This window comes from Xenopus laevis, chromosome 1S, assembly GCF_017654675.1.
Source record: "Xenopus laevis strain J_2021 chromosome 1S, Xenopus_laevis_v10.1, whole genome shotgun sequence".
NCBI classification, from domain to species: Eukaryota; Metazoa; Chordata; class Amphibia; order Anura; family Pipidae; genus Xenopus; species Xenopus laevis.
Window position 1 is genome coordinate 79,040,364 of NC_054372.1, and position 24,654 is coordinate 79,065,017.

The window sequence follows — 24,654 nt, forward strand, 5'->3', positions numbered from 1 at the left end:
CATATGAGTGACATCCTTGCTAGGGCAGGCACAAGGTAGTTGGGCACCCTAGGCAAGAGCTTCAATCAGTGCTATTAATGTGGACATGGTCTTGCGGTAACATGGGTGTGGTCTAAAAACAGGGAGTGGCTAACACTAGCTTCCGTTATCGGCCCTCCACCATGTAGATTAGAAAAATTCCGGCCCTCGGTACCATAGAAGTTGGACAGCACTGGCCTATATTGTTGTTACCAGTTTTAGTTACACTTCTGGTTGTTTCTAAAAGAGCCCTGTAATTATTGCTTCAGGTGGACATATATTTCACAACATTACAACAACAGTGCGTTATTAAATATTAGGGCATTATTAACTGTGTTTAAGCAAAGACGAAGAGTTTACTTTAAACAGTCTCATATTTACCAGTAGAAGTGATGGTGATGTTGAGGAAAAGAAAAAAAAGTGAAAAAAAATTAGAAAGGTTTTATCCTATTTGGAGATATGTCTTTACAGTCCCCAATAAGCTTTACTCGTCAGATCCTTTTCTTTTCTCTGGCGTTGTCTTATTCTTCTTCTTTCTACCTTTAGGTGAAGAAACTTCAGTCCATTCCTCTGTGTGGTAGCTCTGGAACCTTCGGAGCTAGTGTAATTTTATCCATTCTGTTAAATCAGGTTCTTTGATTCCACAAGTTTGGCAAAAGAGTTAATGCTTTTTAAATGGACATCCATTTCCTATCCAAGTAATCACTTGGATAGGAAATGGATGTCCATTTAAAAAGCAGTCCTTTGTTTTTCAGACTAGAAAAAAAAGTGTATTAGTCTGAGTTGTTGTAGAGTATATCATGAAAGATCCTGGAGTATGATAAAGAGTTCATAAAAGTAATTGTCCTTATTTTCCTAGCTTTTGTCAGAATTTCCTCTAATTACAAACCTAGTTAGCCAGCAGATAATGTCCCTAGGTTTGTGTTTAGCAGCTCCCTGTGGCTTAGCAGCTCTGTGTACTCTTTCAATGTCAATAGCATAAGTGTCCGGTTCCTCTAGTAGTTGCTGAAAAAGTTGAAGTACTTTAGCTTGGAGATTACCTCCTTCAGGCAGCTCTGGTACGCCTCTTTTACAGAGATTATTTCTCCACCCTCAGTTATCTATGTCATATAGCCTCCTTTGTAGTGCTGCGATTGTTTTAATGTAATGGCCATTAGCCGTTTAGCCTCCACCGTGTTCTCTACCTGTTCGTTTCTATCTTCTACGTCAGTGACACGAGTATGTAATGAGGCTATTTCAGACTTTATGCTGCTGATTTCTTTCTTTAGGGTAGTTTTAAATTGGGAAATCATGTCCGCTAGGTCAGTCTTTGTTGGCATAGACTTTAAATTTGCTAATGTTATCTTTTCGGCACTTGCAGGTTCGCTGTCAATTCTCTGCTGGGCTTCGCACTCTGTGTTGAGAATATTCGCTCTCCGAGGAGACAAAGTACTTTAGCTTGGAGATTATCTCCTTCAGGCAGCTCTGGTAGGCCTCTTTTACAGAGATTATTTCTCCACCCTCTGTTATCTGTCATCTAGCCTCCTTTGTAGTGCTGCGATTGTTTTAATGTAATGCCATTAGCCGTTTAGCCATTGGCCATTAGCCTCCACTGTGTTCTCTACCGGTTAGTTTCTATCTTTTTGGCACTTACAGGTTCGCTGTCAGAATTCTCTGCTAGACTTCGCGCTCTGCGTTGAGAATGTTCGCTCTCCGAGGAGACAAAGTACTGCTTCAGAAATCTTTGAGTCTCCGGATTTACTATCTTTACTGTCCTCTCGCTGTGCTCCTTAATTTTGGGAAAAAGATCTTCGTTTTATAACATATGAAAATAGATGGGAGATAACCCCTAAATTTATAAGGAACAAGGAATGTGAGAATCAGGACAGGGAAAATATGAGAAACCATAAAAGCCCCACAAAAAACGAGAATAATTTTTTTTAGGAGGGGATACAAGTCACAATGGGAGAAAGGGAGAAACTGGATACAGAAGGGTCTGAAATACGAGAAAAGGGGACTTTAAAAAAAAAATTGACTTAAAAAGAAGAGGCTCAACAGGAGTATCGACAAAGACAAAAATAAAAACTGCTAATGTATAGAGGGATAAAAAAAAAAGAAAGATAAGAAAACCATTAATAAAATTGAAAAAAACAAGAAAATTTGGGGAAAAGCAGTATATTTAACTTAAGTATCTGAACTCACAGAAAATCAATAAAAAGTATTACAAAAAAAGGATTGAGCTTTGCCCCAACCAACCTTTTCACCGATGCCCAGAAATTTATACGAAAATGGACTTATTGGAAATATTTTATGAGCAATAATGCAGAGTTAAAAAATTATGAACAACAAGATGGAAAGGACAAAACTAAGAAAAAAAAAAAAAAAGGTAAAGCAATAGAAGCTTACGAGACGCTAATACTTAAAGACCTAGCGAGATTGGGGAAAAGTAAGAGAAATAACCTGACAGGCCCTTGAAGTTGCTGATAATGAAATTATAGTGATAAAATCAGCAGATAAGGAGGGGGCAAGGTCATCTTGGATACAGAAAAATATAAGGCTGAATGTGGCTATTAGGAGACACAAGTACCTATAGAAAGTAACAAAATAAGCCTATGTAAATTTTCCAAAATAGAGATACCGTATATACTCTAGTATAAGCCGATCCGAGTATAAGCCGAGGTACCTAATTTTACCTACTAAAACTGGGAAATCTTATTGACTCTAGTATAAGCCAAGACACAACTACAGCTCTGTCTCCCAGCAGCGCACATTCCGCCAAAGAGACCCCCCCAGCGATCAACCGGACTTCTTTGCAAAGTTGATGGTGACAGAGAATTGCCAAACGGATTACTGTGTGCATTGTCCCACTGTCCCACTACCATCACTGTTAATCTTTCGTATAACCAACAGAGGGTGATGTATGATATTGCAGTCACTGTTATTCTTTGATATAACCAACAGATGGTGCTGTGTGATATTGCAGTCACTGTTATTCTTTGATATAACCAACAGATGGCGCTGTGTGATATTGCAGTCACTGTTATTCTTTGATACAACCAACAGATGGTGCTGTGTGATATTGCAGTCACTGTTATTCTTTGATATAACCAACAGATGGCGCTGTGTGATATTGCAGTCACTGTTATTCTTTGATACAACAGATGGCGCTGTGTGATATTGCAGTCACTGTTATTCTTTGATACAACCAACAGATGGCGCTGTGATATTGCAGTCAGTTATTCTTTGATACAACCAACAAATGGCGCTGTGTGATATTGCAGTCACTGTTATTCTTTGATATAACCAACAGATGGCGCTGTGTGATATTGCAGTCACTGTTATTCTTTGATATAACCAACAGATGGTGCTGTGTGATATTGCAGTCACTGTTATTCTTTGATATAACCAACAGATGGCACTGTGTGATATTGCAGTCACTGTTATTCTTTGATACAACCAACAGATGGCGCTGTGTGATATTGCAGTCACTGTTATTCTTTGATATAACCAACAGATGGTGCTGTGTGATATTGCAGTCACTGTTATTCTTTCATATAACCAACAGAGGGTGCACTGTTACTCTTTCATATAACCAACAGAGGGCATTGTGGGATATTGCAGTCTCTCCCCAAGTGAAATGTTGGTATAGGAATGATTAAAAGTGACTGCAATGACAGCTACTGCCCGCTGACCCGAGTATAAGCCGAGGTAGACTTTTTCAGCACATTTTGGATGCTGAAAAACTCGGCTTATACTCGAGTATATACGGTAATGGTTATAAAAAAAACTATTTTGAAAAAAAAAAAAAAAAAAGGGCTCAAGCGAAAATATCATTGACCCAGCAGAGAGTACATAATGTTAAATATCCAAAAACCCCTTTTTTTTATATTGTCCCAAAAATACAAAGACCTCCTTGACGGCCAATAATTTCGGGTATCAGCTCTCCAACAAGCAATCTTTCCCACTATATCGCCACTAAACTACAACCATATGTTACTACACCCTCCTATCTGAAAGGTTCCAGTGGAATCCAGACTGGCTTCTTGCTACTCTGGATGTAAGTCTTTATACACCTGTATTAACACCAACAAGGCATTAAAACAATAGAATTTTCTAACGTGTGACAATAACCTTAGCCAAGAATGTAAAGAATTTATCATAAATGGGATATTTTATTTAAAAAAAAAAGGGAAAGATAAGAAATTTCAGGGTTTTTACCCATGTAGTCTCTGCAAGTCATGTAGATACAGTACAAAAACGTCACCACTGGAGAAACATTCAAATACAAATTAAGTATGACAGATAATGTTATCTACCTGTTAGAATGCCCATGTGGCTTACAATATGTGGGCAAAACAAATAAGAATTGAAAAGCAGGATAGGAGAACATATATATAATATTGTAAAGGCAATAGCAAACACTCAGTTTCCAAATTTTTTTTAGAACATCATAAGAATCCTATAGGCCTTCGATGTTTATGAATAGACAGGGTTAAGACCCATTGGAGAGGAGGAGATTTGATAAATGATACACTACGTAGAGAGAGTTGGTAGATACATAAATTAAAATCCCTAACCCCCCTTGGTCTGAATGCCGATTTTAATTTAAGAGCTGTGCACCCGACGCTGCAAAAGGTGATTCTGTGTAAGTGTGGCACCTTACTGATGTGATTTGACTATATCCCTAATTTAGATATCTGTTTCGACACTGTATCCCTAAGAGAAACATATGCAGAGCATCTTCTTACCCCCGTCATATCTTTCCCTCCCCCACTTACCCAAAACTCCTTTCAGATGCACAAGGATTCAATGCTTTTATGATATGAGACACACCATAGCATAGACTTCAAGCAATTAACGAGCAATATGTTACGATACTGCCTGTACAAAGAGGATTGGATACAGGTATGCATAGAGTATTGGATACAGTTATACCTAGACTATGGTATTTTCTACTAAATCTTTGTTGCACTTATTCCTCTTTGCAAATGAAAATCAATAAAAAAAAAACTATAGCTCTAAAAACCCATCGGATTTAAAAGCAGCTTCTTCTAGGATTTTTATTGTAGCCCATATGTGAAGTTTACTGTATAAGATTAAAGTTGAAATAATGCACATTGTTTCAAACATGGACTACGGTTGTTAAAAGAAAGTTTTGGACTTAAAAAATAAAGAGTGACCTTCCAGAAACCACATCATCGCTCTTGGAGGAAGCCAACTTGCGAAACATGTCAGCGGTGATTAAGGTGCAGAAGCGTGGAACACTGACGTGGAGGGCATGCGCAGTTCAGCCTAAGAGACACTAAGGAGAGACTTTGAACAGCACCACAGAGATCGATAATCCGATTTTATGCGCTTTATATACAGAAGTTTGTGAATGTGTTTTTTAACTATATTAAAATTTGTCAAACGTTTCTGCACGTCACTTTATATTGCCTACAAACGCCGATGGGGCATTTGCATTGTGATTTATGCCATTTATTTTTGGGGCTCGTGAGTATAATCAACTACCGGCTTGATCCTGATTTTTAGTGTGGGTATCATACTTACCTGAACCCTTCTTCATCCACCTTACCCAACACGTGTAATACTTATGTATGAGTTGGGATGCACCTATTCATTTTATCGAGTGTCACGTATTACAGTATATATTTTTTCCCCTTTCTCAACAACGGCTTGCTGTTGAGACTTACAGTAATCCTTTAAGTACATAATACAAGTATATACAGTACACACAAATACATACAGTACACTAGGGATGCACCGAATACAGGATTCCGCTTTTTTCAGCAGGATTTTACACACACGTGTGTGTGTGTGTGTATATAAATAAATATATATATGTGTATATAAATAAATATATATGTGTATATAAATAAATATATATATATGTGTGTATATAAATAAATATATATATATATGTGTATAAAGTTTCACATAGAGCCGCACACCAATTTCTTCATCATAAATCAAGTGATATTTATTTGCATAGATTCGTTTTCCAACGTTTCGGCCCTCTTTAGGAGGGCCGAAACGTTGGAAAACGAATCTATGCAAATAAATATCACTTGATTTATGATGAAGAAATTGGTGTGCGGCTCTATGTGAAACTTTGTACATAATATTTGAACCAGCACCCACAATCACCAAATCCGGATCCGAGTGCGGCCGGCTGCAGACAAGTATATATGTGTGTATATATATATATATATATATATATATATATATATATATATATATATATATATATATATATATATATATATATATATATATATATATATATATATATATATATATATATATATGTGTGTGTATATAAATAAATATATATATATATATATATATATATATATATATGTGTATATAAATAAATATATATATATATATATATATGTGTATATAAATAAATATAAATATATATATATATATATATATATATATATATATATATATATATATATATATATATATGTGTGTGTATATAAATAAATATATATATATATATGTGTGTGTATATAAATAAATATATATATATATATATGTGTATATATATAAATAAATATATATATATATATATATGTGTATATATATAAATAAATATATATATATATATATATGTGTATATAAATAAATAAATATATATATATATATATATATGTGTATATAAATAAATATATATATATATATATATATATATATATATATATATATATATATATATATATATATATATATATACACACACACACATACATATATATACACACACACACACACACACACACACATATATCTCTAACGAACAAAAGGTCCGCACTCTCAGGACTTACCTTTCTCAAAGCAAAAAAAAAAATACATAATGAATGTCTTAAATACTAAAAGATGGCGGGAAGTGTAAATTGGCTGGCCAATCATAGACATCGAGCCATTAAATAGTTAAATACAATTATACATCTGTGCTTGCACAAAACTAAGACTATAGCTATTAAGACAATCCCAATTAAGTTAAAACCCCCTCTATTACATTTTTAGAAGGATAAAAAGAATTAAAAACAATACTAAGTAACAATCACTTCCTATTAGGTGTTAATCTCAATTTAAACTTTCTACGTTACATAGTATCAAAAACATGAGTAGGTGAAAGATCTGCAATAACTTACCCTCGTATATGCAACTAATAATCGGATCTATAACATATCAAGTAAACTATTATGTAATTCACAGGTCAGGGTCCGTATCCATATATGTAAAAACTACTACAGTGTTAACCCCCATTTGTAACAGTGAGCAATGGGTTAATATAAACCTATTAGTGCTGGGATATAATGTTGCCTAATGACACTGCATGCTACAGGGCAAATCCACTTATGTGTATTAAAACAAACCAACATGTGCTTTAGTCCCAAATAACTATACAAGTTTTTAAACCCAGTGTTATTAATAACATCATGTGATGGACTCATTATCAATATGTAAGTATTCATCCAATATTATATGTAACCTAACAAGTGTATATTAACCCTGAATAATAATCAATTAATAAAAAAATAAACCCCATTATGCTAAGCTAAAAAATCAAAAAATCAAAAAAATGCAGTGTACAAAAATAAGAAACAAATAGTAAAAAATTTACGACCAAGATTAGAAGCACTAACTGTGCTGTGAGACTGTTCCCCGAGCTGCATATAGTTCTTGGCAGATGTCCAGCAATTAGTGTGATCACCTGGACCCTAAGTCAGGTAAACTCCAGGAAAAGCAGTTCAAGGGCCGCTGACTAAGGAACTCCAAAAGGCCAGCGGATAAAGCAAACACTGCAAAGGGCAACGGAACACCGACCTCTCCCAGATCACCAACTGCAGGGCCAGCGACGCGCCGGCCAGCGGGTCCCCGATGGACCTGCCGTCAGAGGCCCACACAGGGCAGTGAACCCACACGCCGTGTTAAGTATTGGAAAGTAGCGACAGGTAGAAGATCGCATGCTGCAGGACCAAAGCCACACCGGTAAGCAGATCTTCCATAGGCTCCCCATCAGAGGTTAGCGTCGTGTGATAGGCTTGCACGGCATATTCAGTGTTAAGTTCCGGCATATAACGACAAATGGAAGATCACACACACACACATATATATATATATATATATATATATATATACATATATATATATATATATATATATATATACATACACATACATATATATATACATACATACATACACACACACACACATATATATATATATATATATATATACACACATATATACACATACATACACACACACACATATATATATACATATACACACACATACATATATATATACATATACACATACACACATATACATACACACATACACACATGAAAAAGTTTGGGAACCCCTCTTAATTCTTTGGCGTTTTGTTTATCTTTGGCTTAGCTTTCAAAGTAGCAACTTCCTTTTAATTTATAACATACCTTATTGTAACAGTAGTATTGCAGCAGTGACAGTTTATTGGATTAACAAAAAAATATCCAGTATGCATCATTAAGTTAGACAGGTGCATAAATTTGGGTACAACAGTGTCAACTTTGTGACTGATGTTTTACATTATCCTGAAGAAATTTTTGATATTGGGTTGAATTCATTAGACCCTCATGGCCCCAGTCCATGAACTAGCCACACGGCATGTTGGAACCTCTACAAAATTTGACAGTAGGTAGCAGGTGTTTCTTTGAATGCGCTGTTCTTCCACCATGCAAAGCACTTTTTGTTATGCCCCTATTTTGCATATGCAAATTAGGACAGATTCGGTTCGGCTGGGCAGAAGGATTCGGCCAAATCAGAATTCTGCTGAAAGGCTGAATCCCGAACCGATAGCACTTTTATACAGAACTCATATGCACACAAAGTTTATTTATTGAATTTACTGTGACTTGTCCTCCGTGTGTACTTTTATATATTGTACTTATATATTTTATGGTGCCGAGGGCTCCTTAACAGCGCCATACAAATACACTCGCTGTCTCTCTTTTATATACATATACACACCTTATAGATGCCGTCATAGCGATTGCCTTCCTCTGGAGCATATTTACTGTGTTTTCTACCCTTTGAATTACGCACCACGCGAACTGGCTTGCCTGCTCGCCAGTCCTTGGCAATAGATCCCTCTTTGTCATTTATAGGTGCGCTGCAGTTCAATGCAAGAGCCCTAGAAAGAAAAACGATGTATTGAAATATGTATGTTGCATACACACAAAAACAAGCTTTTAAATTACTTAACAGGGTTTACAACATAAGAATGTACACAATACTACTTTTTCCCCAGGAAGTCTAATCTTAGTACAGGTTGGGGATTTCAGCAGAACCGTAAGTCTTCCCTTGACCAAAATGTAAACGCGTTAAAAAGGCATAACTTTTAAGCGCTAAACAAAACATTTTCCTGATCAGCTTCCATGGCAGCATTCATCAATGGGTTAAATCTTCCCACCAGGCCAATGGACAGGAACCTGCCCAAGGAAGTTAAAGTGCCTGCTCCTCCTCTACTCACTGTCCTAGTTAAAAAGCCTGTCCAGAAGGGTGGGAATTCCTTGCATTCACCAATGGGAACTACCAAAGCTAACCAGGGAGGGACTTGACTCAGAATGCAGCAACACTTTACAACACACTTTATTCAGTAATATTTACAACAGACTGCAAAACCTTCCTCCCAAATCTTGCTTCCTGGGAGGCAAGGAAATCCAATCTATAATGCTTAATGAATGTACTGACGGAGGACCATCTTGCTGCTCTGCAGATCACTTGTGGAGATCATTTGGCTTCCTTTGCCCAGGAACCTGGCAGTGCCTTCATAGAATGGGCTTTTAACCCCATGGGAACCTTCCTGCTGTATTGTACACTTTTACAATTGCTGCCACAATTTAAGAACTGTCATTTTGATGGAGCGTTTCTTTTCCTGAAGCCACATGGAATTACATTGATTATCCAACTTACAAACGCACACCCTGGCCCTCCTGGAACTTGAATCCCTGGTGCCCAGCAAAACGGGGATCGGCCAACCCTTAACAATACAAAGAAACAAGTTCACTGGCACTCCGGTAATGCTAGCAGGGTGAGACCCTTGCTTTAAATTTATTTAGTGCGGCATGCAACGTTTCGGGTACAACCCCTTTATCAAGCTTAAATTTAAAGCAAGGGTCTCACCCTGCTAGCATTAGCCAAGTGCCAGTGAACTTCTTTCTTTGCCACATGGAATTTCAAACATGCTCAGTCTTCCTCCATGCCTTTGTTCTTTCCAAGTATATTTTGAGGGCTCTGACCACTTCCAGTTTATGCCACTGCCTCTTTCTCTGACTTTGGAGATTGACAAAATGAAGGGAGTGTAACTTCTAAATCCATATGGAAGTTTGATACCACTTTCAGAAGAAGTTTGAAAGCAGGCCTAAGCACCACTTTATCTTTGAAAATCACCGTAAATGGCTATGAAGCGGATAGTGCAGCCAGTTCAACCACTCTACATGCTGTTACAGCAACAAGCAAAACAACTTTCAGAGTAAGTTTCCATAAGGAACTATCCTCTAGCGCAGTGATCCCCAACCAGTAGCTCGTGAGCAACATGTTGCTCTCCAACCCCTTGGATGTTGCTCCCAGTGGCCTCCAAGCAGGTGCTTATTTTTCAATTGTTGGTTTGAAGGAAAGTATTAGTTGCATAAAAACTATGCATACTGCCAAAAAGAGCCTCAATGTAGGTTTACAATCCACATAGGGGTTACCAAATGGCCAATCACAGCACTTATTTGGCACCCCAATAAAATTTTTCATGCTAGTGTTGCTCCCCAACTCCTTTTACTTCTGAATTTTGCTCATGGGTTCAAAAGTTTGGGGATCCCTGCTCTAGCGGCTCAAACAGGTGGTTTTGTCAATATATTTATGACAAAAGGCAGATCCCAAGGTGGTGAATATTTCCGCATGTGAGGTTTCACTCTTAAGGGCATTGAAGAATCGTTGGACCAAAGGGTCCCCCTTCCCGCGATCTCCTTGTTAGTGCGAAATGGCCGACACATGCACCTTGATGGTACTTAAATGAAGGCCTCTCATAACTGGAGAAAAGGACACCTGTAGGCTGTAGGGCAACATGGGTCTTGCCCCTCTGAGATTACAGCTTGCACAAACTTGTCAAGATCTTATAATATTGTGCGGACGTGGCAACTTTCCTTGATCGGAGCAGAAAATTCACCACCTTCTCCTTACACTTCAACTTTCTCAGTTCCTCCCTTTCAACCTCCATGCCATCAAGCATAGGTGATCTCTTGTGGAACTGAAACATCCCTTGAGCCAGCCACCCTGGAAATTTCCGAATTTTCCTGGGCTCCCCCAGGGACAATCTGTGAAGTAGCAGAAACCAGTCTCCTTGGCCAATATGGGACCACTACTATCGCATTGGCTTCTTACCACTCCATCTTCTTTAGAACCTTTCAGATAAGGGCAATTGGGGGAAACATGTAGATTAACCCTCTTGACCAGTCCTGTCTCAGACCGTCTATGGCTACCGCCTCTCTGCATGGGTATCTGGAAAAAAACTGACATTTTCTGTTGTAAACGGTTGCCATGGTATCTACTTCTGTCAATCCCCATGTATTCACTAGATCGTGAAAAATGTTTTCTTGAAGACTCCATTCTTCAGGATCTATCATACTTCGACTTAGGAAATCTGCTTTTTGGTTCTCAACACCAGGAAGATGAACTGAGTTCAGATTTTCTAGGCATAACTCTGCCCACTGAAATATTGGTTCTGCCTCTTCTAGCAATATGATACTTCTTGTAACTCCTTGCTTTTGCATGTGGGCCACTGCTGTGGTATTGTCTGAAAACACACTTTTTCCCCTTTAAATAATCTGACAAGGCTAACCAAGCTTTTATTGCTCTTAATTCTATGATATTTGAGGAGACTTTTTTTAACTCCCAAGAACCTTGCAAGAATAAGTCTCCTACGTGGGCCCCCCCCCCAGCCGACACGTCTGTCGTTACGGGTGTCCATTCTGGATCCTAATCTAATGGAGTACCTCTTCCTAAATTGTCTGGAAGACATCAGTTTCAATACATCAAAATACTTGGAGATCATGTTTCCTTACACCAAAGAGGAAATGAAGGGTGTTTCAACAAGACAATAACCCAAAACACACCAGTAAATGAGCAACATCTTGGTTCCAGACTAACGAGATATAGATAGATGAGATATATATCTATATATCTATATCTATATATATGCAAGGAGATCACCTTGCCTCAAGCGGCAGTGAACGGCCAGTTACAAGGGGTGGCAAAAAGCCGCCTCCTGTAACTTAAAGAGCCAAATTTCTGGCATTTAAACCAGAAATTCTGCTCTGCTAGTGCAGAAAGCGCAGTACGCACTCATTGCACTAGCGATACCGCTCCCTTTTGACCCGATCCGACGCTAAACTTTTAAGCACGGCGCGGCATCGGGGTTGTTGCCTCAGGCGGCAGCAGCCCACGGATCGCCCCTGTATACCCCAAATGATGACGGCACACCAAGGATAATTCCATGTTAATATTTAGATCAAATAAAGTGCAGGTTTATTTAAAGACCAACATCGATTCCTAAAGAAGTTTTGAGGCTGAGAACGGGATCCTTTTTGAATAGCGGCACCACATTAGCAATTAGTCTCTCTGCACCATGCCAGACCTCAAATCCTGAAAAATTAAGTAAAGGGGTTTGGCAATCACAGAGCTAAGCTCGCCAAGTACCATGCGGTGAATACCATCTGGTCCGGATCTTTGTTTACCTTAACATGTTCTAGTCTCTAATTTCCTCATTTGTGAACCACTATAGATTGCATGCAGGATGCTGCCACTTTGCAGAGTGATTTGTCTAAGTTGGAAAACTGGGCAGCAAACTGGAAAATGAGGTTCAATGTTGATAAATGCAAGGTTATGCACTTTGGCAAAATTATAAATGCAAGTTATACACTAAATGGCAATGTGTTTGGAGTTTCCTTAAATGAGAAGGATCTAGGGGTTTTTGTAGATAACAAGTTGCCTAATTCTAGGCAGTGTCATTCTGTGGCTACTAAAGCAAATAAAGTTCTGTCTTGCATAAAAAAAGGGCATTAACTCAAGAGATGAAAACATAATTATGCCTCTTTATAGGTCCCTAGTAAGGCCTCATCTGGAGTATGCAGTGCAGTTTTGGACTCCAGTCTTAAGAGGAATATAAATGAGCTGGAGAGAGTGCAGAGACGTGCAACTAAATTGGTTAGAGGGACGGAAGACTTAAATTATGAGGGTTGACTGTCAAGGTTGGGGTTGTTTTCTCTGGAAAAAAAGGCGCTTGCGAGGGGACATGATTACACTTTACAAGTACATTAGAGGACATTATAGATAAATAGCAGGGGACCTTTTTACCCATAAAGTGGGTCACCGTACCAGAGGCCCTTTAGACTAGAAGAAAAGAACTTTCATTGGAAGCAACGTAGGGGGTTCTTCACAGTCAGGACAGTGAGGTTGTAGAATGCACTGCCAGGTGATGTTGTGATGGCTGATTCAGTTAATGCCTTTAAGAATGGCTTGGATGATTTTTTTGGACAGACATAATATCAAAGGCTATTCTGATACTAAGTAAGTATAGGTATATAGAATTTAATTAAAACATTTCATAATGTTTGGTTTTATTTCATTAAGCAGCATTGCATGTTTTAACAGATTCTATGAACTATAGGGCTAGGTTTTCATTTGGAGGGGTTGAACTTGATGGATTTTTTTTTTTTAACCCAATTTAACTATGTAACTATGCATCATTCGTTGTATTACTATAATTGGGACTATCAGGAAGGAAACCTTAACCGATTCCTCATTTGTGTAGACAGACGAAAAATATGAGGTCAGAATTTAAGCTTTTTTTGTTTTCATCAACCAGCTGACCCCCTCTGATATTAAAGGTCCCACTCCTTCCTGCTTCATTTTTTACTATTAACATATTTAATTATTATTATTATTTTTACCTCCTTGTACCTTATAAATGATTTGGCAGTCCCAGCTAACTTGAAAGCCACACCTCAATACCAACACTTCTATTGAACCAAAAAGGTTTTGCTTTGCAATGTTCCTTGCTTACAAGGGGGAATATACCGTTATGTATATTTATTAAGCAGCATTTTAAAGACTTCCCATTTTTGTTCTGTTTAACCCTGTGAAAAGCATTAATATGTTGCAGAGATGCCCTTATACTGTCAAAGTTTGCACGTCTGAAATTTAGTGTGTTACTCCCTTATAGAATCTCAAAGGAGACCATGTTATGATCACTATTCCCTAATGCTCATCCACACAAATGCTAGAGATGAATTGAGTATTATTAGTTATTATAAGATCCAAAAGTGTTATTCCTAGTAGGTTCTTTAACTAGCTGGAATAAAAAGCTGTCATTCAGCATATTTACAAACCTACTAGCTTTGGCAACCCCATTCAGTCAATGTCTGGATAATTGAAGTCACCGATAGGAATAACTTGCCTGAGTTGTGAAGCCGCTTCTACCTGTAAGAGTAGCTGGGCTTCATACTAGTCACTTATACAAGGTGATCTATAGCATACACCAATGATAATTTTCTTTGTAACCTTTTGCCCTACATCCTCACCAATGCCATTAATGATTATTTTAGTGCATGGCTTTAATTCAGGCTTTACATACAGACCCCTCCACCCTTTTAATCCCCGTTCCTCCAAAAAGAGTAACGATTTAAATTCACAGTCCAGTCACATTTTTCAGCCCACCAGGTCTCAGTGATACCAATTATATCAATTTTTAGACCATGCTATTAATTGTCTCCCATTTTACCTGACAAACTTCGTGCATTTGCCAGCATAAAGTGAGGTTGCTACTTTTCCTTTTAAATTTGCATTACTTAGTGGAGAAATATATGTTTAGTATTAGTCAGTTTTCCTCGTAACAGAGGGATCGCCTTAGCTGGTAAACTTTATACCCCCCTCCCCCATACTAATTCCACTGCCCCGTCTACCCTAGCTTCCCCATAATTCTCTCACCCCCCCCCCATTGCCTAGTTTAAACACTACAACCTCTTGGTCATTCTTTCCCCTAGCACAGTGGACCCCCTTCCATTGAGGTGCAATCCATCACGACTGTATAGGCTGTACCACAAGGAAAAATCAGCCCAGTGCTGAACCCAAACCCTTCCTTCACCAAGACTTGAGCCACACATTTAGCTACCTAAGCTCCCGCCGTCTTCCAAAACTTGCACATGGCACGGGCAAAATTTCAGAAAAAAGGACATTGGAAGACCTTCCCTTAATCTTAGAGCCTAGATCTCTGAAATCTCTGTCTTCCATCTATCATTTAATATGCCATTAGTAAAATTATGTCCTAAGACAACTGGGTCATGCCCAGCCCTACCCAATTTGTTTACCCGATCAACCACATGCCAAACCCTGGCACCAGGTAGTTGGCAAACTGTTCAGTTGAAGCGATCCACACAACAGATTACCCTATCCACTTTCCTAATAATTGAATCCACTACAACCACAATCTGTTTAGGCCTGACTCTGCTCTCCTCCCCACCACTACTAGAGAAACTGGTCCCCCGGCTGTTCGAGACATCAACCCCATCTAGAATTGCCAATCCAGAGTTCACACTCCAATCTTCTTCACACGAATCTGATGGGATGTATTAACCCCAGATCAGTCTCCATTTTACTTTTGCCCACCTTGGATTTTCTAAATGTCATCCAGCTAGCTGCCTCAACATCCTGCTGCTGTTCTGTTCCACCCAAACTATCTGACCCCGCTAGGTCCTGCTCACTGCTAGAGCCTCCAAAGTGGCAATTTGTTCACAACTTATTCCAAATCTGCACACATGGCAGACTGTGCACTGGGTCCGACCTTCAATCTTCCTAGCGCTCGTTATACCAATTACAGATTAAAACATGAATAAAAAAAAATTAGAATAAACTTTTGACCTAGTTTGAACCTCCTTTTAGTTTGAAACCATAATGCCATTTCATCAAACATTTAAAATCAACCAATCAGTGCTTATCCAATTCAATCAAGTGATTTCTAAATTTGACCATCTTTATCTGTGACCATAGGATGAGAATCAATACATTTTCAAAAATGATGACTTCAAAAGGCGCTATATCGATGATGTCTTCTTCATATGGTTGTTGAATTTGTAAATCATTTAAAATCGACTAGACAGTCTGGTGAAATTGAAGATGAGCTTTGATAAACAGAGTGAAAACTTTTTGGATGTGACAGTTTACAAAAGTGAAGGGAAACTACAGACCTGCATATATACTAAGCCCACCAACAGGAACACGGTACTTCACTATAAGAGTCACTATGACAGACATGTATGAAACTCAATGCCCAGGTCACAAATGTTACGGGTAGCCCAGATTGATAGTGAGATCTCCAAGCAGAGACAAGATTTGAAAACCATGGGAGATAAATTCATCCAGAGGGGTTACCTGAAACAATTTGTAATGACTGCTAAGGATTGGGCATACTACTTCCATTGATAAAAACTTAAAAATAAAAACTTTTTGTGAAAAAAGTTAGTTTGACCAAAGTCTCTGAGTATTTTCCCTTTGATTATCCGACCCAACCGATCCTCGTTTCTCCTCGAGTACAAAAAACAGTCCAAATTTTCTTAAAAGGTCAGCGCTAACTAAAAGCTCAGGGAGAAAAAGTATGAAAAAAAGAGAGATAAAAAACTCTTATAGTGTAGTATTTTGTAGGGAGTTGTAGTTCCACAACCAAAAAAACTCTATTTGGTGCAGTTACCCTTTAAGAATCACCACAGGTGGCTAGTAGATGGGTACTTACAAATGTTCAAAATTATCAAGTGCACATCACGTTTGTTGAATGATGTAAAGTTGCAAAATATTTCTTCTATGCTGGAAGAGGTTAAAAGTGCGCAGAAATAGTGTAAAACCCTTTTTATTAAATATCTAAAAACCAATCGGTTACACTCACATTTCAGTAGTAAAAACCAGGCATATAGTCACTTTTCCATGTCAGTCCGTGCTGCTGCAAGTCCTTTTTTTAACAAATGCTGTTGGGGTCCCGACCAGCGTTTCCTCCAAGATCAGCTTGCTGTTTGATCCCTTTCCGGACGCTTGGATGTGACGTCTGCTTACTCTGCCTTACGCGTTTCGTCGCTTACCGAGGGAAGCCTCTGATGAAGTCGGTAAGCGACGAAACGCGTAAGGCAGAGTAAGCAGACGTCACATCCAAGCGTCCGGAAAGGGATCAAACAGCAAGCTGATCTTGGAGGAAACGCTGGTCGGGACCCCAACAGCATTTGTTAAAAAAAGGACTTGCAGCAGCACGGACTGACATGGAAAAGTGACTATATGCCTGGTTTTTACTACTGAAATGTGAGTGTAACCGATTGGTTTTTAGATATTTAATAAAAAGGGTTTTACACTATTTCTGCGCACTTTTAACCTCTTCCAGCATAGAAGAAATATTTTGCAACTTTACATCATTCAACAAACGTGATGTGCACTTGATAATTTTGAACGTTTGTAAGTACCCATCTACTAGCCACCTGTGGTGATTCTTAAAGGGTAACTGCACCAAATAGAGTTTTTTTGGTTGTGGAACTACAACTCCCTACAATATACTACACTATAAGAGTTTTTTATCTCTCTCTTTTTTTCATACTTTTTCTCCCTGAGCTTTTAGTTAGCGCTGACCTTTTAAGAAAATTTATACTACTTCCATTGAGCAGAGGCCAAACATGATGGCTCTTCCTTTAGATGCATGCCGATTGAACATATGTGGTAATATGTGTGTGGTAATATAGAAGAAGGGAAGCTTTCTGTATTTAAGAGCTAAATTGTGTCACACCAAAGGGTATGAATGGGCAGGTCAATTTGGGTAGCTTTCTGACCTACAGTAAGTGATAAACCATGTAAAAATACACCAAGTCTGTTTTAATAAGGGATATAGAAATATAGAATTGTATCTGGTTTTTACAGTGGCAGGAAATGTTGACATGTTATGGATCAAATTGGTTACAATTTTTCCTTTTAGTGTTTTTTGTAACAAATGAGTTTTAAATGGACACTAATGCAAGCTTATAAGGTACACTGGTGACATCTTGTGGATGCAAATGGATTTTACTAGTTCACATAATTTATGCACTAAATAGTAAGTTAGGTTAAAAAAAAAAAAAGACGTCCATCAAGTTCAACCTTTTAATTTTAATCTGCCTGCCAGTTGATCCAGAGGAAGGCAAAAAAAAAAAAACCCCATCTGAAGATTTTCCGATTTGCCTCAGAGGGGGAAAAAATTCCTTGCCGACTCTAGAATGGCAATCTGACTAGTCCCTAGATCAATTAGTACTGAGCTATCTTAGATAACCCTGTTTTCCCTCACTTGCTAAAAAGCCATCCAACCCCTTCTTAAAGCTATCTAATGTATCAGCCAGTACAACTGATTCAGGGAGAGAATTCCACTTCACAGCTTTCTGTTAAAAATCCTTTCCGAATATTTAGGCGGAACCTCTTCTAAACGGAATGGGTGACCTTGTGTCAGTTGGAAATAAAGCATTAGAGATTATAGGATCCCCTTATATATTTATACATAGTTATATCACCCCTTAAGCACCTTTCTTCTGCGTCAACAGCCCCAATTTGGCCAGTCTTTCCTCATAGCTAAGATTTCCCTTACCTTTTACCAGCTTAGTTGCCCTTCTCTGTATCCTCTCTTATACAATAATGTCCTTCTTGAGCACTGGGGACCAAAACTGTACAGCATATTATAGATGGGGCCTTACCAGTGCTCTATAAAGTGAAAGAATGAGCGTTTCCTGCCGTGAATCAATGGCCCTTTAAATACAGCTCAAGGCATTATTTGCCCTTGATGCTGCTGACTGGCATTGCTTGCTACAGCCATGTTTATCATCTACAAGGACTCCAATGCCCTTTTCCATAATGGATTTGCCTAGTGCAGTCCCATTAAGGGTAGAAGTGGATATTTTTACATGACTTTACATTTATCAACATGGAATCTCATTTGCAACCCAGATTGCCAGTTTGTCAAGATCCTGTTGCAAGGATGCCACATCCTGGATGGAATTTATCAGGCTGGATAGTTTTGTCATCTTCAAACACCGATTCATTACTTACAATACCCTCCCCTAAGTCATTAATGAACAAGGTAAATAAAAGTGGACCCAATACAGAGCCCTGAGGGACCCCACTAAGAACCTTATTCCAAGTAGAGAATGTACCATTAACAACCACCCTCTGTACTCGATCCTGTAGCCAGTTTCCTATCCATGTGCAAATGACTTCATTGAGCCCAACATACCTTAGTTTAGAAAGCAGTCGTTTGTGGGGCACAGTATCAAAAACTTTGGCAAAATCCAAATAAATCCCATCTACTGCCCCCACGGTCCAGCATCTTACGTACCTCATCATAAAAAGCAACCAAATTTGTCTGACATGACCTATCCTTCATAAAGCCGTGCTGATTGCTGCTCATAATGCCATTCACTAGGACAAAATTTTGAATGTGATCTCTTAACAAGCTTTCAAATAATTTGCCCACCACATATGTCAAACTTACTGGCCTATAATTGCCAGGCTGAGATCATTATCCCTTTTTAAATATTGGAATGACATGAGCTTTTCTCCAATCCATAGATACCATATCAGATGAAAGCGAATCTGAGAAAATCAAATATTGGCTGTCTAAAACTGAACTAAGCTCTCTTAGAACCTGGGGGTGTATGCCATCAGGCCCTGGAGCTTTGTTTACATTCATTTTTATTAAGGCTTTATGTGGATCATATCCTGATTCAGCCACTGACTAGATTAAAACGAGTCATCAGTGCAGCTATGAAGTGAGCCTGGGAACTCTAACTATTGTGTACACTGAAGAAAAGAACGGATTTACCGTATATACTCGCGTATAAGCCGAGTTTTTCAGCACCCAAAATAAGCTGAAAAATGCTGCCTCGGCTTATACGCGGGTCATTTAAAAAAATATTACCTATTTGATGCGATGCCACACACTATACGGTAGTTAGCAACTACCGTATACAGCCACAGCTCTGGAAACATATGGAGGCGAAACTGGCAAAACAACCGGTATGTGTGTATTCTGTTAAAGTTGCACTAGAGTCGAGGCGTGTAGCCCAAGTTTCTCAGTGCTTTAGCGACCCCCCTCCCCTGCTTAAAGGAACGGAGGTGCCAAAACAGGTAAGTAATGGAAGCAGCCTTTTCCTTTAGAAGCAGACACCCACCCAGCCACGTATGAACACACATTCAGAGAAACGCCACTCTCTTCCGCTTACTGCGAGTCTCCGCGAGATTAGATCCCGGCAGCTAAAAGGTTACGGTATGAGGCAAGCAGCAATACAACGAGTCTACCGGTACTTTACTTCCTGTTATAAAAACATCCTCCATTGTCTTACCGGTAACTTCTTTCAGCTGACAGAAGGAAGTCTCCTACTCCTCGGAGCTCATTTTTAAAATAAAAATTATTATAGACATTGTTATTCTTGTATGACAGTACCTGACAATGTAAGAGACACTCCACAGCAAACGTCTAGCGAGCGACGCCATCTTACTGGTGGCAGCAGGAAGCGACCAATAGAATTTTGTCATTTGCCAATAATGTGCAGCTTATTGGCGGAAGTGGTATGACGCTCGTCTTGCCAGACAGGGTAAAGCAGGAGAAAATGTAAATCGATTTGAGGGACGTGAGTGACACGAGGGAAGGGCTTATTATAATTAGAAGAATGCGCAAACTTACCAGTAGCTGCTGCATTTCTCACCCTAGGCTTATACGCGAGTCAATAAGTTTTCCCAGTTTTTGTAGGTAAAATTAGGTACCTCGGCTTATACACGGGTCGGCTTATACACGAGTATATACGGTAGCACATTTGCCTTTTCTGTATCTGTTACAACCATACTTGGTACCATTATTTAATGGAGCAACACTCTCAACCTACATCTTTATACTATGAATATATTTTTAAAAACTTTTTGGGGTTAGTCTTAGCCTCCGCCGCAATGCACGCATTTCCTTTCTTTGCCCTTCGGATTGCCGATTTACAACATTAGTGTTTATATTCTTTAAATGCAGCTTCCGTCCCAACAGACTTGTTTTTAAGCCACACAGGGAGATCCTTAGAGCTTCTACATTTACTCCTTAAGGGAATAAATTGAGAACAGTAATGATAAATTGAGAACAGTAATGAATATAATTTTAAATGACCATTTCTATTCTGTGTTTTTAGTTGAAAACAATGCCCCAATCAATGCTCTGAATGGCGGCTAAAATTAGCTTGCACCAAACATTAAATAACTATGGTCACATTAACCAGGGTTCAATGACTTGCACATTTGCTGTTCTGGGTCATTTGAGATCACTAGATCCAGAATAGCATTTCTTCTGGTTGGATCATCAATGCATGACAATTTTATGGCACATAAGTTTATAAACTTGTTCCCATTAACTGATCTGGCAGTACTGTTGCTCCAGTCAATAAGTGGGTAACTACAATTCCCCATTATAATTACTTTACCCAAATTAGCAGCCTTTTCTATTTGCATCAGGAGCTTAGCCTCCTCCTCACTTACATTAGGGGTCTATAGCATACTCCAACAATTTGCTGGACACTTCACAATCGATGAACTCTACCCATAAGACTTCTGCCCACCTCTTATTTAAGCTTTTAAACCCTGCCTAACAGATATACCCCTCCTTTTCTATTGCCTCTGTCCCTCCAAAACAGAGCAGCTGATATTTTAATTATGCTTTACATTGAAAGATGGTCCCATATTTAGAAATCACTTGATTGAATTGGATACGAAGCACTGATTGATTCAAATGAACACAGTTATTTAAAGGTTTGTTGAAATGGCATTATATTATCCTTGAAAAGGTCTTAATGAGGACCTTAACGTTGGACCTAATATGATGTAAATAAAGGTGACTTTTTTTTGGTGTGCAGGTTCCGGACATTCGTGGATATACATAAATTGTAACTGTGCACCCTGCCTAATGATTCACTATATCAAGGGAAAAATTTTCGATGTTTTTGTTTATTAGTGATAATCAAGTTTTATTTATCAAGATATTAAAAAATATAAGTATGCATCCTGAAGAACTACCTTTGTCATGTAACATTGTCATGGACATTAAAACTGATCTAATTGATTCCATTTGGAACTTTTGTTTGGACACAAATGGGTTTAGTGGTTTCAAGTTTAGCACAGGTCTGAAAGTGCCCTCTGATACCAGGAATACATTTGTAGAATCCTTTTTCTTTTGAGGGAACTGGTGTGATGACGTTGTTGCTTTGCAAGTCATTTACTATGGCGATAAAGGCTTATAATCTTTTGGGATTTCTGGGGGTGGACGAGCATCTGAATGTGTGGGGGGTAATTTGTCAAATGGAATTCTGTACCCTTCGTTGGAGAGTACCCACTTGTCTTGTGTGAGTTTGCCAAATTGAAAAGAATTCTTGAAGACAACCGCCTACCCCCTTTGGACTTGGTGACTGTGTGAGTCCGGCCGAAGTAGATTTGGGGGGGCCCGGCTTTGTAGTGTGCCTTTCTTTTTTTTCTCCACTGTCGTGATGAACGAAATGAGGAATTTCAAAAGGATCGACTGTGGGAACTCCATTGTCTATTGTAAGGTCTATTTGATGGTTCTAACTTGGGCCTTTTGCCTGATGGTAAGTGTTCTTTCCTCCCATAACTTCCGTTATGATCCCGGTTTTGGATCGCTATCATGATCACGGATATCACTTGAGTCAGAGGAAATTGTATCTAAAATCAGTTTTGACTTCCTCTTTTTACTCAGAGTAGGGGGTCCTGCTAATTGATGACTGGATCATGGATTTGATCTAAATAATTACTCCAGTTGAGGCAGTTATACTGATGTGGAAGGGTCTTGCATTTTTTGGACTAGTTATGCAACCTTTATTCAGTTGCCTTTTTTGTCCTGGTTGGGTCACTGGTAATTTCCTTCCTACAGTCATCTAGAACCGTGTCTACCACAGTTGGCATCAGTGTATCTTTGTGAACAGAAAAATGTATTTGCCTTAGTGTTTATACTGTATTGGGTAGTTTCCCCTTTATACCAATCTATTTGCCTTGCTATGCTTACTTAAGCTGCTATTGGCCTGTAGGAAATGTCCCAGTTGAGATATACACACACACCTACTGGCTTTGCCATGCTTATGTAGATGCCATAAGCCGTGCAATAATGTACTCTTAAGTTGTATACTGGCTCTTATATCTTGTCGTATATTCTGCCCAACCGCGCCGGTTGCGTCCTTCCTCTCTGGAGCTATAAAAACCGCACCCTGCTGAATCAAGATGGCGCCTGCATACGGTCTACGAGGTGCGCAACGTATTTGGTGCCAATTTCTGCAAACCCAGCATTACACCCGCAATATCAGTGCAGCTTGCAGTAAAAAAAAAAGAAAAAAAAAAGGAGACAGTCCGGAACAGTTGCTTCTCAGAACTACAACAGTGCCGATCTCAGAGACCGTTACTTTTCTTGTAAGGCACCTTAGCCCCCAGCACTATAGAGTATATGGTGGCAGTCCTATATAATCCACCATTCTGTTGTAACTGTGTAGCAATGAATTGCTGCAGATGGGGAATAGGTCAAAGAATAACCTAGAAGAAAAAAAACAAAAAACTGTCCTAACCTCAGCAGGACAGAAGAAAAAGTGAGGGGACCAGGAAGAGCATGAGCTTATGAGGGTGGAGTCGAAAGTTCTCTTATGTCCTGCCTCCGGAGGTGGATACTATAAATATGGAATGGCATCTTAATTTGGTACATAGCTACGAATACATGGTCTTTAACCCCTTTAAGGGTACAGTCACCAATATCCAGTCACAATGGTTCCTTTGAAATATTCATGTAGGCGTTAGCGGACACTCAAGTTTTGAGCTTTCAAAGTAGCAACTTTCTAAATATATATAACATGCCTTATGGAAACAGTAATTTCAGCATTGACTGTTATTGGTTAAACAGAAAATATGCAATATGCATCAAATTTCACAGGTGCATAAATTTGGCCACCCCAACAGAGAGATTACACAATGCTTAGTTGAGCCTCCTTTTGCAAATGTAAGTCTCCAGATGCCTCCTATAGCCTTTGATGAGCGTCTGGATTCTGGATGGCCGTGTTTTTAACCATTGGTCCATACAAAATCTCTCCAGTTCAGTTAAATTTGATGGCTGCAGAGCATGGACAACAAGCTTCAAATCATCCCATGGATTTTCGATGATTTTCAAGTCGGGGGACTGTGTGACTGCCATTCCAGAATAATTTACTACTCCCTCTGCATAAAGCCTTTGTAGATTTCAAGTATGTTTAGGGTCATTGTCTTGTTGCAATATCCAACCTCTATGTAACTTCGACTGGTGCTTGATTATCTTGAAGAATTTGTTTATATTGGGTTAAATTCATCCGACCCTAAACTTTAACAAGGGCCCCAGTCCATGAACAGCCCCACAGCATGATGGAACATCCACCAAATTTCGCAGTAGGTAGCAAGTGTTTTTACTGGAATGCGGTGTTCTTCCACCATGCAAAGTGCTTTTTGTTATGACCAAATAACGATATTTGTCTCATCAATCAAAACACTTTGTTCCAAAAT

The 24,654-nt window shown here is 38.8% G+C and overlaps 1 protein-coding gene across 3 annotated transcripts in view; it reads right to left on the reverse strand.

Annotated features, from left to right (window-relative positions):
* uhrf1.S (ubiquitin-like with PHD and ring finger domains 1 S homeolog) overlaps positions 1-24,654 on the reverse strand; it is a 151,492-nt gene that overhangs the window by 16,048 nt on the left and 110,790 nt on the right. For all 3 annotated transcript variants that reach the window (XM_018236363.2, XM_041574997.1, NM_001135764.1), the window contains 1 exon segment: positions 9,034-9,196. In XM_018236363.2, coding sequence (XP_018091852.1) covers positions 9,034-9,196 — 163 coding nt within the window.